At 37.0% G+C, this 15,312-nt stretch overlaps 1 protein-coding gene across 3 annotated transcripts in view; it reads left to right on the top strand.

Moving 5' to 3' along the window:
* Positions 1-15,312, top strand: part of myo15aa (myosin XVAa) — a 42,484-nt gene that overhangs the window by 15,728 nt on the left and 11,444 nt on the right. For 2 of the 3 annotated variants that reach the window (XM_058771958.1, XM_058771957.1), the window contains exons 12-35: positions 3,636-3,694; positions 4,386-4,509; positions 4,622-4,717; positions 4,816-4,947; positions 5,059-5,184; positions 5,285-5,362; positions 5,447-5,601; positions 5,723-5,766; positions 5,854-5,980; positions 6,062-6,179; positions 6,676-6,851; positions 6,931-7,015; positions 7,104-7,157; positions 7,243-7,324; positions 9,681-9,811; positions 9,979-10,074; positions 10,294-10,529; positions 10,614-10,792; positions 11,548-11,620; positions 11,868-12,059; positions 12,739-12,845; positions 12,951-13,039; positions 13,715-13,838; positions 15,074-15,274. In XM_058771958.1, the coding sequence (XP_058627941.1) occupies positions 3,636-3,694; positions 4,386-4,509; positions 4,622-4,717; positions 4,816-4,947; positions 5,059-5,184; positions 5,285-5,362; positions 5,447-5,601; positions 5,723-5,766; positions 5,854-5,980; positions 6,062-6,179; positions 6,676-6,851; positions 6,931-7,015; positions 7,104-7,157; positions 7,243-7,324; positions 9,681-9,811; positions 9,979-10,074; positions 10,294-10,529; positions 10,614-10,792; positions 11,548-11,620; positions 11,868-12,059; positions 12,739-12,845; positions 12,951-13,039; positions 13,715-13,838; positions 15,074-15,274 (2,884 nt within the window). The remainder of the gene's footprint in view (positions 1-3,635; positions 3,695-4,385; positions 4,510-4,621; positions 4,718-4,815; positions 4,948-5,058; positions 5,185-5,284; positions 5,363-5,446; positions 5,602-5,722; positions 5,767-5,853; positions 5,981-6,061; positions 6,180-6,675; positions 6,852-6,930; positions 7,016-7,103; positions 7,158-7,242; positions 7,325-9,680; positions 9,812-9,978; positions 10,075-10,293; positions 10,530-10,613; positions 10,793-11,547; positions 11,621-11,867; positions 12,060-12,738; positions 12,846-12,950; positions 13,040-13,714; positions 13,839-15,073; positions 15,275-15,312) is intronic. The other variant, XM_058771959.1, reaches the window with a different exon arrangement.

Genomic DNA, 15,312 nt, shown 5'->3' on the forward strand with positions numbered 1-15,312 from the left:
TGGATTTACAGATCATTTTTACTGGATGTAGGAAGTCAGTTCCCCTCAAGTACACACATGTGTAGTTCAGCAAATGAACATGTTACATTAACAGTTGAGAACCACAAAGAATCAATTTTGAACAAATTTTTTTTTTTTTTTTTTAAATGCTCAATTGAAAAGCATGACATTCATACATTTAATGACTTGAGTGTCTTATCCCCGGTTTCATAGACAAGGCTTAAAGGGATAGTTCACCCAAAAATGAAAATTCTGTTCACCCTCAAGTAGTTCCAAACCTGTATGAATGTCTTTGTTCTGCCGGACACAAAGGAAGATATTTTGAAGAAAGTTTGTAACCAGGCTGTTTTGGGGCACCATTGACTTCCATAGTAGGAAAAAAAAAATACTATGGAAGTCAATGGTGCCCCAGAACTGCTCTGTTTCCCACATTCTTCAGAATATCTTCCTTTGTGTTCAGCAGAACAAAGACATTCATACAGGTTTGGAACTACTTGAGGGTGAGTAAATGATGACAGAATTTTCATTTTTGGGTGAACTATCCCTTTAAGCCTAGTCCCAGACTAAAATGCATGTCTGGGCTATTTTAACTGAAGGAAACTTGCACTGACTGAACTTAAAATATGTCAGTTTCACTGTTGTGCATCAAGATGCACACCAGTAGTGTTTTTATCTAAGGCATGTTTATAAAACTTAAATGTCCTAATTGAACTATGGCCTAAACCTGGTTTAACCTAAGCCCTAACTGTGAAACCGGGCCTAAATATTTTTGCAGCCACTGCATATTGTGTTTCATGAACGTGAACTGGCACTGTTTGAGATAGACTGGACTCGAGGATATTAACAGGTAGAGTCAGTGACTCAGCTCTAGACCTTACATGACCTCCAGGAAGACCTTACCTCAAGGTCCCATGCCAAGTATCAACATACTGTTAGTAAAGGATTTATCATTACGTCATTTTTTCTTGGAAACGCAACCATCCAAATGCCAAGACTGTTAAATTAGATAGCAACCACAAGACACCAAGAGAAAGCCACAAATGGTGCGTATAAGCCCTAAATCCCTCAGATAGTATAACATGCCAAGTTGATTATGGCAGGGCAGCAGGCCATATCACTGTGGTAACCGGTGTAACCCAGTCAGGGAAAACCCTGGGCAGAAACAGTCCTAAGCGTGTAGCAAATACCATCCAAACCTCTGCAGGGGTGCCACCAAGAGGTCTGACGCAGTATCAACCCTGCCTAATCAGTCCACCACAATCACATTCAGCTTAGTGCTTGTACAGGAATTACAGCATCTCCAAAACCTAAAAGACTGTTCTACTGTGAATACGCTGTGATCAAAAGTTTTCTTTTCTAGAGTGCAACAGTGCTCACCCACTTTTTCAAAAGACTTAGTTTCAGAAGTATTTTTCGCATTCATTTTTTCCCCATAAGGGTTTTAAATAAGGCTTTGTTATGTTACATAAGTTACATTGTTTAAAGCCAGGAAACAAGCCGTGAATTACAACATAACAGCCATTATAACATGCAAAGCAAAAAAGCAAAAAAAGTGTTAAAATTGGACAAAAACACAAAAGTATGGGACTGTACTACATAGCTTTGATGAAGAAAAAATACAATCCCTTTAAGCATTGTGAATGACATAATCAAATTAAAAACTATATGAAGAAACAAAAATTGATTTAAAGATAAAGAATATGTTTTACATTCATTGCAAAATATGCATGTTATGCATACGAATATTTAAATACTTTGAGAGCATAGAGAAAATGACTCATCCGTCATTTGCAGTGCTTCATGGGAGTGGGAATAATGCACTGTAAAAAGTGATAAGTTGACTTAACTTAAAAAAAAAGTTAATTGAATTGTCAAGTTCACTTAACTTTTTAAAAAATTATTATGTACTTAATAATTTTAAGGCAACGGGTTTCCTCAATTTTTTTAAGTTAAGTCAACTTTCACTTTTTGCAGTGTGGGTAATGTTGTTTTTCACCATGAAATTATTCTGTTGAACATGATTATTTAAATATATGTTGAAATAATGTGGGCTAAAAGCTTTAACAAAAGCATGTATCATTGATTACCTACCATGCAGGTCTTAGTATACCTGTCTTTAAATGTTTTTCAGTTATCAATCACAGGAAATTCCCCCATGAAGAAAATACATGGAATTTTTACTTCTGGAACCTCACTGTTGCACTATAAACTGAAGAACATCTTGGTATAGATCTAATAGTTATAGTATTGACCAACAGGGGCTAACTCATCCATGCTAACTAGCCAAACCTTGACCTTCTGCATCAGACAAACCTGCCTTAAAATCATACCACTGGTTGAGCCAATGACACTGTCATGCTGATCGAAATCCTCAGGCAAAACAAACAATGTTATGACAAAGACATTGTGAATGAGGGATGGACAAATTTTTTTAGCTGTTTACATATAAGATGATAAGATGACAGACAGCGGCTACAATTACATGCCACATTTATAATTTCCTATTTCTGTCTAACTACTTATATCAATTCACGACAAGACATGGCCCAAATGTAAAATCTCTAAGATGTGTCAGTTAAAACAAATAGAGAACTTATTCAAATGACTTTTTCTATTCAAACCTGAGATATGTTTGAAACTATCCAAATTTCCACACCAACAAAAGGAAAAGTCTTTAAAGTTCCAGCATTCCTTGTCCAGTATAGTTTCTGCAAATGAAGGAGCATTCAGGGTTTTTAAAAGAACAAGATGTTTCCTTATGAACTCCATATATTTTCCATCTGAGGTATCAACCTTCCTCTGATGGAGACCATCAACATATCCGTATTTAGTTTCAGCATCTTTCCTCACATCAGAGCCACATCAGTTCCTGATTTCAGATGTATCATCCAAAAACCTTTCATATGATCCTTCACACAGCATCTTGTTTCAGATCAGCCTTTGTCTCAGTTGGTCTTGGATGGAGCCAGTGCTCATCAATGTTCACAGTCCCATTGCCATGTTGAAATGTGCTAAGTCATTTAGACTACTACTCATGGCTGCTACTGTGACACCTCTGAGGGCTCCTCAAAGTAATTTAGCTAATTCTTTTCATTAGAGAAACAGGTAGTAACTATGTAACAGGAGAGGACCATACTCAATGTCATTTCGCTTTGTCCAACTGAGTTGCACGGAGATCTCATGCTACCAGGTTTTCTTATCTGATGAAACCATTAAAGCCCTGCTTTCAGACATCAACACCAGAAATTTATCCCACTAAGAGACAGATATATCCCAGTAAAGTGAACGAGAAGGGGAATTCTTCTACCACAACGTTAAACTATTTAAGGAAATATTTTTTATTTTAAGGCCTTAATGTCATCAGTTGAAAGGGATTAGTATTGTCTTGCCTCAGATCCCAGGGTGTGTTTACATTTACTGGTGCTGTAGGCTGCTCCTCTTAAGGGCCATATCAATTTCACCTGCCTACTGTTAGTGCCTTAGCAACCTTTCATCTCAAAGAGATCAGCAACATTTGAATAAAGCTGGTTTCCAATGAAAGTGGCGTGTTTTAATATAACAGAACGTTAGTTTACTCCTTTCAGAAACTTTGCTACAGGTATTTCTGATTATTCTGTACTTTTTTTTTTTTACAGGAAACAATGAGGGAAAAGATCTTCACCCCCTTGACTGTTGAGAGTGCAATTGATGCCAGGTAGATATATGAAATATATGCTAGCCTATACATTCCTACTTGCCATAAATAAAATATTGCTATATTTATTTACTTATTGATTTATTAGTTGTGTATTATCTAAAGCCTCAGAAAAGAAAAGAAAAATAGTCCTTGCCTATTAAATAATCGGCTTTATAATGATTTTACAACTTCTGCCGGTCATGGAATAAGCCACTCCCCTCTTTCCATAACTTGCCTTGGTGTAACCGTGGTGCAGTGTTGCCAAGTCCGTGGTTTTCCCGTGGAATTGGACTCCTTTAACACTGGTTGAAGTGACCCCAGTAATGTTATATTTAGCCCCTGGAATGTGAATTTTACTAGGGGAACCCATGTTCCCATTTAACATGATTTTTACCTGGGGCGTTACAAGTCACACTTACTAGAATTAAATAAAAAAGAATGCAGTTTAGAGGAAAAAAGGGGTTTAATAAAGGGATTTAATGAATTAAAGACTATGAAGAAATAAGAAATATAGAATTGAAAAACAAAGAGAGTACTGAACATTCAGATGCATTAGTTTTAGCATCAGTGTCATGAAAAGTTCCATTCAGGCAGACATTCAGAGAGTTTCATGCTTAGAGATTAGCATTTAGGATTCTTCAGAGTGTGTTGTCTAACTACTGAGCACTGAGGAAATCAAATTATGGTAATTTCCCCTCTCAAACAACAGAGATGCTGTTGCCAAGATCCTGTATTCCCTTCTGTTCAGCTGGCTAACAGACAGAATAAATAGGCAGGTTTATCCTCGGAATGAAGCACTTTCTATCTCCATCCTTGATATCTATGGATTTGAGGTATGCCACTGTAACTTGTTTGCTCGCAACAGTAAAAGGATTTGCTAATACTCTACATTGCTGTAAAATTTGGATTTCGTTCGACTGAATTCCACTTTTTTGTGCTTTGTAGGACCTTGCCTTCAACAGCTTTGAACAGCTTTGCATAAATTATGCAAATGAGTACCTTCAGTTCTTTTTCAACAGGGTCATTTTCAAAGAAGAACAAGTAAGCTGTCTTTATTCACTCTAATCCTCTGAGAACTGTAGATGAGTAAATTGCCTGCGGTATGCATCTGAAAAATTATTTTCTTTTGAATATCCAAGGATGAATATAACAGAGAGCAAATCAGCTGGGAAGAGGTGCCTTTCTCTGACAACCAGGCCTGCATTGACCTCATTGCAGCAAAGCCACATGGGATACTCCGAATTCTTGATGACCAGAGCGGGTTTCCTCAGGTGTCATTTCTTCATAATGTTCACTGATCTTATTAGTGTTTGTTTATTCATCACTGCTAGTTTGCATCATTTGCATTTTAATTATCCTGCTTTTGAATGAATTTCCTCTAGGCTACAGACCATACCTTCCTTCAGAAATGCCACTATCATCATGGCAACAATCCACTGTATTCCAAGCCAAAAATGCCTCTCCCTGAATTTACTATCAAGCATTATGCTGGGAAGGTCACTTATCAGGTGCATTTAATATACTTGCCTTGAGCCTTTGAGTATTTGAATTATTCCCTAATAAAGTATTAGTGGAGGAATGGACCAAACTTTCTGTGATGCTTCACAGGTTCATAAATTTCTGGATAAGAATTACGATCAAGTTCGCCAGGATGTTCTTGACCTTTTTATTCAGAGCAAAAACAAGGTGAGAGAAATGATTTAGCTACCATTAGCTAGGAATTAAATGACCCTAATAAACCTTATGAACCCTATCTCACTGTGGTTTTAGATGGTTGCATATCTCTTTATGAGTTATGCTGAAGCCCTCAACCAACAGAAATCCCATGTTGGGAAGAACAGCACAATAACGCGGCGCCATCAGGCCTCAACGGTGGCGGCCAAGTTCCAGCTATCCCTCATGGAGCTCATTGAAAAGATGGAGAGGTAGACCACCTAAATTGTGCATTACGCTGTCTACATGAATCTCTTCTTTTTGCCTTTGATTGGCTCCAGACCCATGTAAGTTATTTATCACCAAGTACTTCCTTCTATTTTGTACTGACAGAGCCAACCCATATTTTGTGAGGTGCATAAAGCCAAACCAAAACAAGGAAAGGAACAGCAGTCACAGAGGTATTAAGCTATTTGCATCTTGGCTGGAATTGAAATTGACCGAGAGAATGTGTGTAACCCTGCAGGAGCCTGGTGTGTTTGACATGGAGCTGGTCAGTGCCCAACTTAACTATTCTGGGATTTTGGAAACAATTCGAATCAGGAGAGAGGGCTATCCGATCAGAATGCCATTTGATGTCTTCCTTTTCAGGTAAGAGCTAGAGTTGTCAAACTAAAATGAGGCAGTTTGACTCAAATTGAATGAATTATTAAATGATCTGGTTGTGTTTAGATACAAGTCCCTGCTAGGCCTCAAACAGCCTCCTCCTGGCAACGGTGAAAACTGTGTCATCATGTTGAGGAAGCTTTGTCCTGTTAGACCAGGAGCATTTCAAGTCGGTGTCACCAAGGTGAGCATGATTCTGATAAGCACACTTGTTACTATTCACTTAGTCTCAGCTGCATCTGAAATCGTTTACTTCCCTAGTACTAGGCTATATAGTAGGCTTAAAACTGTATTCGAAAAGAGTAGTGCATCCAATTTCACAGCACTGGGTGAAAAGTACCTGGATGACTTACTATTTCTGGTGAGATTCTGAAGTGCACATCTGATGGACACTTTAACATCCCATGAGGCCATAGTAGATGAGTTATGAATGTCAATGAAGCAACATAACTGACACTGGTAGGTCACATGACAATGACAACATGACAGATTTCATTCATATTACACGTATTCAGAACATATTTTTTAACAGTTGTAATTACTAATTCAGAACAAGTACCTACTCAGAAGAAATGCAATTTTGGATGCAGCCTTAGACGGTCAGACCACCCGCAGGTAGTTCTTGGCCAATCTACATGTCTTTTTTTTTTTTTTTGCACATTGCACATTTTGTTTGTTAGCTGTTCATGAAAGAGGACATATACTTCCTGTTGGAGAGCAAGAGGGACAGAGTAAGGCACGTAGCTGCCCTGACTCTGCAGCGTTACCTCAGGATGTTCTTTGTGAGAAACCGTTATATGGCCTTCCGCATGAAGATCATACGTCTACAGGCCCACTGCCGAGGCTTTCTCACAAGGTACAAGCTATCATATATCACTCAAAATGCTTAGGGCTGCCCCTTTTGTAATAATATTAATTTTACATGCTTTTCACAGGAAACGATATGTGAAAATGAGAGCTAGCCTGGTGAAATTCCGCTCTCTGATCCATATGTATGTTGATCGCAAGAGATACATCAAGGTAAGAACAATGCGGTTTTAGTGCATAGTGATCAGGCTGAGCAACAATCCCACATTTAATAGTTTTACTTATTTTTCGTTTGTTTTAGCTGAGATATGAGGCCAGGAGAAAGGCAGAAGAGGAGCAAAGGAGAATAGAAATGGTTATAATGGCATTCACTGTCTAAATGGACCACATTTTAGTGCATTTCTTATGCCTACATATTACACTATATACTTTATTTGCAGGAGCTGTCTAAACGGGAAGTGGTCAACGTCACTCATCTGGTCATTCCAGCTGAACTTGGAGCATTGCTGCAGGCAGCCGCTGGTACTGCATTTTCTCACTCTAAGATACACTAATATAACAATATATATTTAAATAAATGATGAACTGAACTTTCTATTTATCTACAAATGATTACAAAAACCTGTATCAAGGTTTCCACATAAAATAATAAGCAGCCTAACTGCTCCGGGTGTGTGTTCACTGCTGTGTGTGTGCACTTTGGATGGGTTAAATGCAGAGCACGAATTCCGAGTATGGGTCACCATACTTGGCCGTATGTCACTTCACTTTCACTTTCTTTTTCACTTTCAACTGTTTTCAACATTGATAATCATAAGAAATGCTTCTTGAGCATCAAAGCAGCATATTAGAATAATTTCTGACGGATCATTTGACACTGAAGACTGGAGTGATGACTGCTGAAAATTAAGCTTTGCAATCACAGTAATAAATGAAATTTATAAAATATATAAAAACAGAAACTGTTATTTTAAACTAATAATATTTTACAGTTTTGCTGTTCTTACTGTATTTTTTATCAAATAAACACAGCTTTGTTGAGCATAAAACATTAAAAAATCTTACCGACCCCAAACTTACAGTACTGAACAGTAGTGTGCAGAGTTGAGAAATTTACTTTGCAAGTGTAATAGATTACAGACTACAAGTTACTATTAAAATGTAAAATGTAATTTTAAATGTTAAAAGTAGTGTAACTATTTCAGTTACTTTATTAAAGTCATGTAACTGATTACATTTGATTACTTTTCTAAATTTCTAATGAATGTTTTCAACTGTTATTCATTTTCAAGCATTTAAACCAGGCGGGATAATCCTTACAGTAGTGCTCAACACTGATTACTGTCAGACTTTCAGAATCCTAATTAAGATTATGAAAATGTAATTTAAAGCACAGCCACCACAAAATCAGAGTTTAGCGCCTCTTTTTACTTTGAGATCGTTTTGAGGTCAAAATCATGTGGTAGAAATTCCCCTACGCACCTGACTTAATTCTCCCGACACTGAAATTATACTGACAGCAAACCTCGATAGCTCAGACCGCACTGGAGAACCAGCCCTAAGACAATTCAGTTAAGAATTACAGCTACCCGACGCCTAAGAGAGTCTCACGACGTGTCGGACGACGTCTCGGCCCCCTATGAACACTATCACCTGGGGACTAAGATCTCTAGTGTTTGACTAATGTGCTGTGCAGCAGTAACCAGACAGACTCCAGGCAATGCCTTTGAATATGCTTTAATCACGGCCAGGAGGATCTCATCTCAATCACAGAGAAACCCCGACAACAAGTGTAAACACACTCTACCCACTTTGTTCACAATCATGCTGCCAGACTTGGCCTTCACCTGTACAGGCACAATAGAGAGAACGGCACCCACTTTCTCAGACAGCACAACAACACTTTATTAGCACTGGGTGAAGTAATATATTTTCTACTTTTATAATAAACGGGAACACCACCCAAAGAAAGCAAATGCCTGGATTTAAGTTTTTTCTGCTATGAGTTGAGAACACCATGCCATCCATGCCGAGGCTTATAGGATAGCCTCCACAACAAGGATACAACAGTTTTTATAGCAACGTTTACATAGCATAGGTAACGTCACATTACATAAAATGCATTGAAAATACATGTGAAAAATAAAAAACTCATTCTACTTGTTTACTGATTACTTCAACTTATTCCTTAAATCTTGTATCACTATTAGTAGTCTTAAACGGACATCATGTTTCATTATTACGATGCTACTTAAGGCTAGAACATTTCTGTTCTCTAACACATACTCAAAAGTTAGGCCTGCAAGGAAAAGAAGTGTTAGACATTAATTTTGTGATCAACTGATTTTATGATTAATTTATATTGATTATATTTAAAATTTCCTTCACAATCATAAGACATAGTTTAATTGCTATGATACTGTTTTTGAAATCAATTCTTTGCATAGCTATGACAGGAAACACTGGCATCTAACAATGCCTTGGAAAAAAACAGTTTATCTGAAAAAGTAAAGCATATACATAAACCCAAACATAAAATAAAACAGTTATCGAATAAGCATGTGCCCTAAACAGTCTTTGCAATTTAGGAAAGAAATCAATTTATGTGTGTATATGTAATCAATTTATGTGAAAATGTGTGTGTGTGTGTGTGTGTGTGTCTGTGTGAAAATATTCAGATGTAACACCCTTTGTAATCGTTGACATTTTCATAAGTAATTGTAATTTAATAACACATTTTTTGTCAGATTACAGTTACATTTATTTTGTAATTAAATTATGTAACTCCGGTACATGCAACTAGTTACTCCCCAACACTGGTATTGTGTATATATAACATGCATTGCCTGTCTCACTTCTCACCTCTGTGTGTCTTTAGGAGGTAGAGAGCTCCATTCTGATTGCTTGGCTTTAGTCCAGGCTCCCACAGTTCAGGTGGAGTCACAGCTCACGCTACCTCTTGACATCAACAACTACACCATCTCCAAATTTGTCCAGATTCACTTCAAAGTAAGACATGCTTAAGTAATATATTCCAAAATCCCAAATAAGCTACAATAAGCAGACAATAAACAAATAAGCAGATATTTTTTTCTGGACCAACTAACTGGATTAACTTATGAACTGTATATTAAGTTGTGCATTAAGCATGTTTTTATATTTTTATTAATAAATAGGAGGCAAAGTTTGGAATGTTAACTGCACCTTTGAAGACACCACTAGCCCACACTGATGACGATCTTACACATGACGCTCTAGATGTCTTTGTCATGGTACACTGCATTATATTCTGTTGAAGATTTTGCCATTGTCATCTATAATACATGCAATAAAGCTTGAATGTTAGTTCTGGAAGTGAAAATCCCATTAATTTTCTCTAAAGAGAAACAGATTTTTAACAACAATTTATAAACCTTTCAACACAGAGACCTACTATAAGCATGAGTTTGATATGTGAAGATATTAGCATTGTTATTTCTTTCACTTTGTAGATCTTGAGGTTTATGGGTGACCCACATCTAAATGGTGCTCAGGAGAATTTATTTGGAAACTACATCATCCAGAAGGGGCTTACCAACCCTGGCTTGCGGGATGAAATCTTATGTCAAATTGCCAACCAGGTTTGGAGAAACACCAATCCAGATAACTCAGAGAGAGGCTGGCTGCTGCTGCTAGCCTGCCTGAGTGCGTTTGCACCATCAGCCAAAATGGAGAAATACCTTCTAAAGTAAGCAACACACCAATATTTACATTGAACTTGTCACAAACTACATTTAAGCCTTCATTACGTTTTGGCTTTTTTTTGTTTTAGGTTTGTCTCAGATCATGCCTATAATGGATTCAAAGCTGTTGGCCAACACAAGCTCATTCAAGCCATGCAAAAGTCCCTGTATGGACCGGAGACAGCGAGGACTTACCCATTGTCCCTTCTGGAATGGACAGCCAATAGGAAGAAAGCAAACATGGTTTTGCAAGTGCAATGTTTTGATGGTGTGTGTCAGTTTCACTTGCATTGTTTGAGTTTCTACAACCTTGAATCAGTGTTGGCCAGTTAAAACCATTATCAGTCAAGGTCTAATTCAGTTGCATTTAACTTTAAACCTTAACCAAACTTTAAGTCTTTTTGCACCATTACTCTAAATTTCATTTTAATTCATTTAAGTTTAAGTGAAATAAAACCTTGATTAACAAATCCTTGATTGCCTCTAATTTCTTGGTGCAACCTACCCTCAATTTTACTTTTTCAAATGCACATTTCATTACTAACCCCTGCTGAAAATAACAAATGAATCTAGCCTAAGATGGTTGGCTGGTTTTAGCTGGTGTTACGGCCTAGGTCATAGCTGATTTACAGTAACAGGCTGGTTTTAGATTGGTTTTGACCACTACTTTCAATGGTCAGGCTGAAAGACCAGCTGAAATCAGAATATTTTGAGATACCCTTTTTTGAAATGAAAGAGATTCGCACACTTATATAAGACAAACTCAATAGATAGCTTACAAAATAGTTACAGTAAATAAAGCCCTGAAAGGCTCTTCCATCATTGCAATCCCCTAAATCAGCCAGGCAGGTTCCTTTGTTTCTTAAAACCCTCTGGAGACAATTGTGTAAAGCGCATCTACAGTATATCAGGTGATACCTGATCTGTAGTGATGCACAGAATAGAAAACAGTCATTTGCGTGTAGTCTTCACTCATACATGCCTGTCAAACCACAGCTGTTAAATGTCATGTTGTGTTGACAGGGACATCTTTCCTTTGCCCTGTGCACTCCTGGACGAGTGGGGAGGAGCTGGCTGGAGATATTCTACAGCATAGGTACACAAACTATCCATATTATGTTCCATCTGTTGTTCCACTTTGCTTGGTTTCAGTCAGCGTAGGTGTTGTAATGTTACCATCTATTCACCACAAAGAGCTTTTTAATATGCTGTACGCCATGTCATTAGTGCATGGCTCTTTCTTTCGGGCATGTTGGGATATGTACAGTCTATAATGAGGCCTTCATTATCTCTGCCATCTGTAATTTGCCTGAAATGAATAGTCCCGTTAATTGGATCCGCAGGGGTGTGACGGAGGCCTGGAAGGGGTGTTCTGTTGTCATGAAGGAGCACGGACAGTGGGCGGAGCTCGCAGGGCATGATTATGTAATGGATTTGATCGCAGACATGGAACTGATGAGAAACTTTCCTAAGCAAAAGTCCTACTTCATCATCTCTGCTGAGAGTCCCACCAGAACTAGGCCCAATGCCAGCCTGTCAGTACCTATATGATATTCTTGCATGTTTATTGTGCTTTTATTTACATTGGAAATGGGTTATGTACACTACTATGGTACATGATCATAAATATGAATTATATTTGAATAGATCTGTTTTGCATGTAATTTAAAAGTGAGTTAAATGTGAGCGTGTAATTTCTGTGGCATTAGTGACTAACAGTGCTTGAAAATGTTGTTTAGTGTCACTAGTTGCACAGAAATGACAAACTTCACCTTTAAGGCACGGAAATTCAATATTTATATTATGAATATTTAAAATAATTTCTGTTAAAGCTTTGCAAGCTGATTTATCAGTCGTCTTGGAAAGCAAAGGTTTTTAGTTACAGATGCCATCATAGAAATTCAAAGCAATGAGTGATTAATTCCCCTAGTAATATTGTCCAGTAACATAGCTCAGCAACATGTGGTCCTAATATACTGTCTGTGTGCCATCTCTGAAGCAACCTGCTCCATGTAGAATTAAATAGCTTTGTACTGTATATTCCACTGATCTCATGTACATAATTTTGAATATTAAATATAAATTATTATTATTTTTTTTAACAGAGTTATAGGCTAAGTATATGCTTTAAGTATAGTTAATTTCAGGGGAAATAGTTTTGCAGTGTTATTGTATTGTTTTCTAATATTTTGCCCTCAATATGAACTTTCACAGGGCTCTGTTTGGAAGCGGGTTTGATTCTGATGATGACAGCTCACTTCTGCTCCCCCAGACAATGCCAAGCTCCAGTCTGCCAGATTCAGATGGATATTACAGCCACGGTCAGTTGTTGTTGTTGTTGTTTTTTTTTGGCTAGTTTTTAAGCTGCTTTTACATATTCTGTTCTGATTTCTGTTTTTCCCCCAATAACTGTAAAAAATATATAGAATCAGACTTCAGTGAAGCACCAACTCAGAAAGGCATGGACAGATATCTCGACAGCCTGTTCGACCCAGTTCTGTCTGATGGTAATGGGGTAAGTGTCTCTTGTTCATTTATTCCTAATTCAGATAAGTGTCAAGTTAATGCTTTAGTTAGTGGAAGTTAAATGCAGCTATTTATGGAAAGAAGCTTAAAAATATAACATGAATGCATGAAGAAAACAATTGGCCACTTGATCCTCATAGTGTAAGTGATTGTGTGTATCAAATGTGCTCTGTGGGCGCCAGGTCCCCTGCACTGGGGGTGATTAAGTTACCACTTTACCGTATTTCTCACAGGATTGAGCATACTTTATTTTTTGCCTTTATCTTTATTATTCTGGTGTATATATATATATAACTTTTTTTTTTTGGCTGGATGTTTTTTTTGGGGGGGGGGCAGACATAGAAAAAACTTGGATTGAGGGCACTTAAAAAAAAAAAAGAATTAAAAAAAAAAAAAAGAATATTTAGAATTTTTCAGTCAAAAGGACTAGTTCAAAAATAATTATTTTTTGCTCACTTAAAGATCCTAGACTGGTAATAACAAACCAGACTCCTGTGGTATAGGCAAGCATGGCTCTGTCTCAGTTGCGCTAGTAAATGGGCCATGCCCCTCTTAGAGGGTATATGGTACTCCCATGGGGAGATAGATTTCTCGTATGACTGAGCTGGGAATGGTCCAGCCCTGAGTTGAGAGCCTGTTTTGCTTTGCCTTATCTCTTCTGCAGGATTTTGAGAAGTCATCCAGCATGTCCAGCCGTATGAAGGGAGCTGGTGGGATTGGAGGGGAGGATGGTGACATAGAGAAGCCCCTCTCCAGCAGGCCTTATCCCCCCGGACTACAGCCCGGTGGTGAGCTCTGCATCTGTTTTCTTTCTGCTCTCTCCTTACCACACATCAATTATGCATGGGTACCCTAGGGTCAATTGGTACCTGAAAGCAATCAATTGCCGAATAAACATTCAGACTTGCAAATTATTGTAAACCACACATTTGCAAATGCTTTGCATGATAAATGATCAATGTACCATTTAGACTGATTTAATGCTTTGGTGATTTTAAGTGACTGTGGCTTTTGGTGATTGGTGTTTCATGGGTCATTCAACAAGATAGGTGCCATTTGTGTTCCTTAAATATGTATGTGTAAAGAAAACTCTATAAATAGCTGATGGCAACTTTTGCTAAATGTACATTTTTCTAATTAAATTAAGAAAAAATCCAGAAGCTTTATTTTTATGCTAAAATATTTTGAAAACAAATTAAACATTAATACATAATTATATGTAATTATATTTCATTTCTAAAATTATATTAAGATTAAAAGTTATTTAGTTAGCTTAAGGTTTGTTTTAATTTACTAATTCAGCTGTAAAATTAAATAAAAAAGACACAATTATGTAATGTTTACCATTTTTGTTACCTGAATCAAATGAATGTTAACTGAAATAAAATATAAAATCGTATTTCATTTCAGCAACACTTGTCACTGTTGCTTAGTTTAATTTGAAGTACTAAAATAACTCAAACTAAATAAACTAAAATGTAAAATAAATATAAATGACTAAAAATGATATAGACATAAAAAAACAAAAACTAATAAAAATGACATGACAAAAAAGCACAACAAAATGACTAAAACAGAAAATATAAATAATAAAATCTAATTCAAAATCTTAACATTATTTATAATAGTACATCATGCAGTGTCAGTGATGCTTAGCTATGTGTATTTTTGAGAGTCTGTTTTGTGTGATTGTGTATATATATATATATATATATATATATATATATATACTTAATTTCAACTTAATTTAATTAGGCTTGTTAAAACACCTTTTGAAATAGAAAAATAAAATTCAGAGTATTTTTAGCACATCGATCCTGTTAATGAACAATGTTGCAAGGTGTTCAGTTCACTTTCAGCAATATTGTTCATATTTATTTTATATAGGGGTTGGCACAGCTAACTGGGTTTTGTCTGACCTCAAAACTTTATAGCCAAGCCAATCCTTGCATTACATTGTTTTATTAAGATATGTTAAAGGGGTAATTGCTTACTGATCCTTAGCCATATTTACTATCCTCAGCGGTGCCAGTTCTACCTGTTATGGGAGGAACAATGATGCCACCTATACCTATGCCAGCTATGTCTTCTGTGCCTCATGCACACGCCCCTACCGCCGTACCTTCAGTACCCTCAATGCCAGCTATGCCTTCTATGCCAGCTTTGCCTGCTATGCCACCTTTGCCAGCTATGCCTAATGTGCCACCAATACCTGATATGTCAGGTATGAATGCAGCATAAATGACGCTTTCCGCTGATTAA

The sequence above is a fragment of the Onychostoma macrolepis genome, chromosome 03 (genome assembly GCF_012432095.1).
Source record: "Onychostoma macrolepis isolate SWU-2019 chromosome 03, ASM1243209v1, whole genome shotgun sequence".
Taxonomy (NCBI): Eukaryota; Metazoa; Chordata; class Actinopteri; order Cypriniformes; family Cyprinidae; genus Onychostoma; species Onychostoma macrolepis.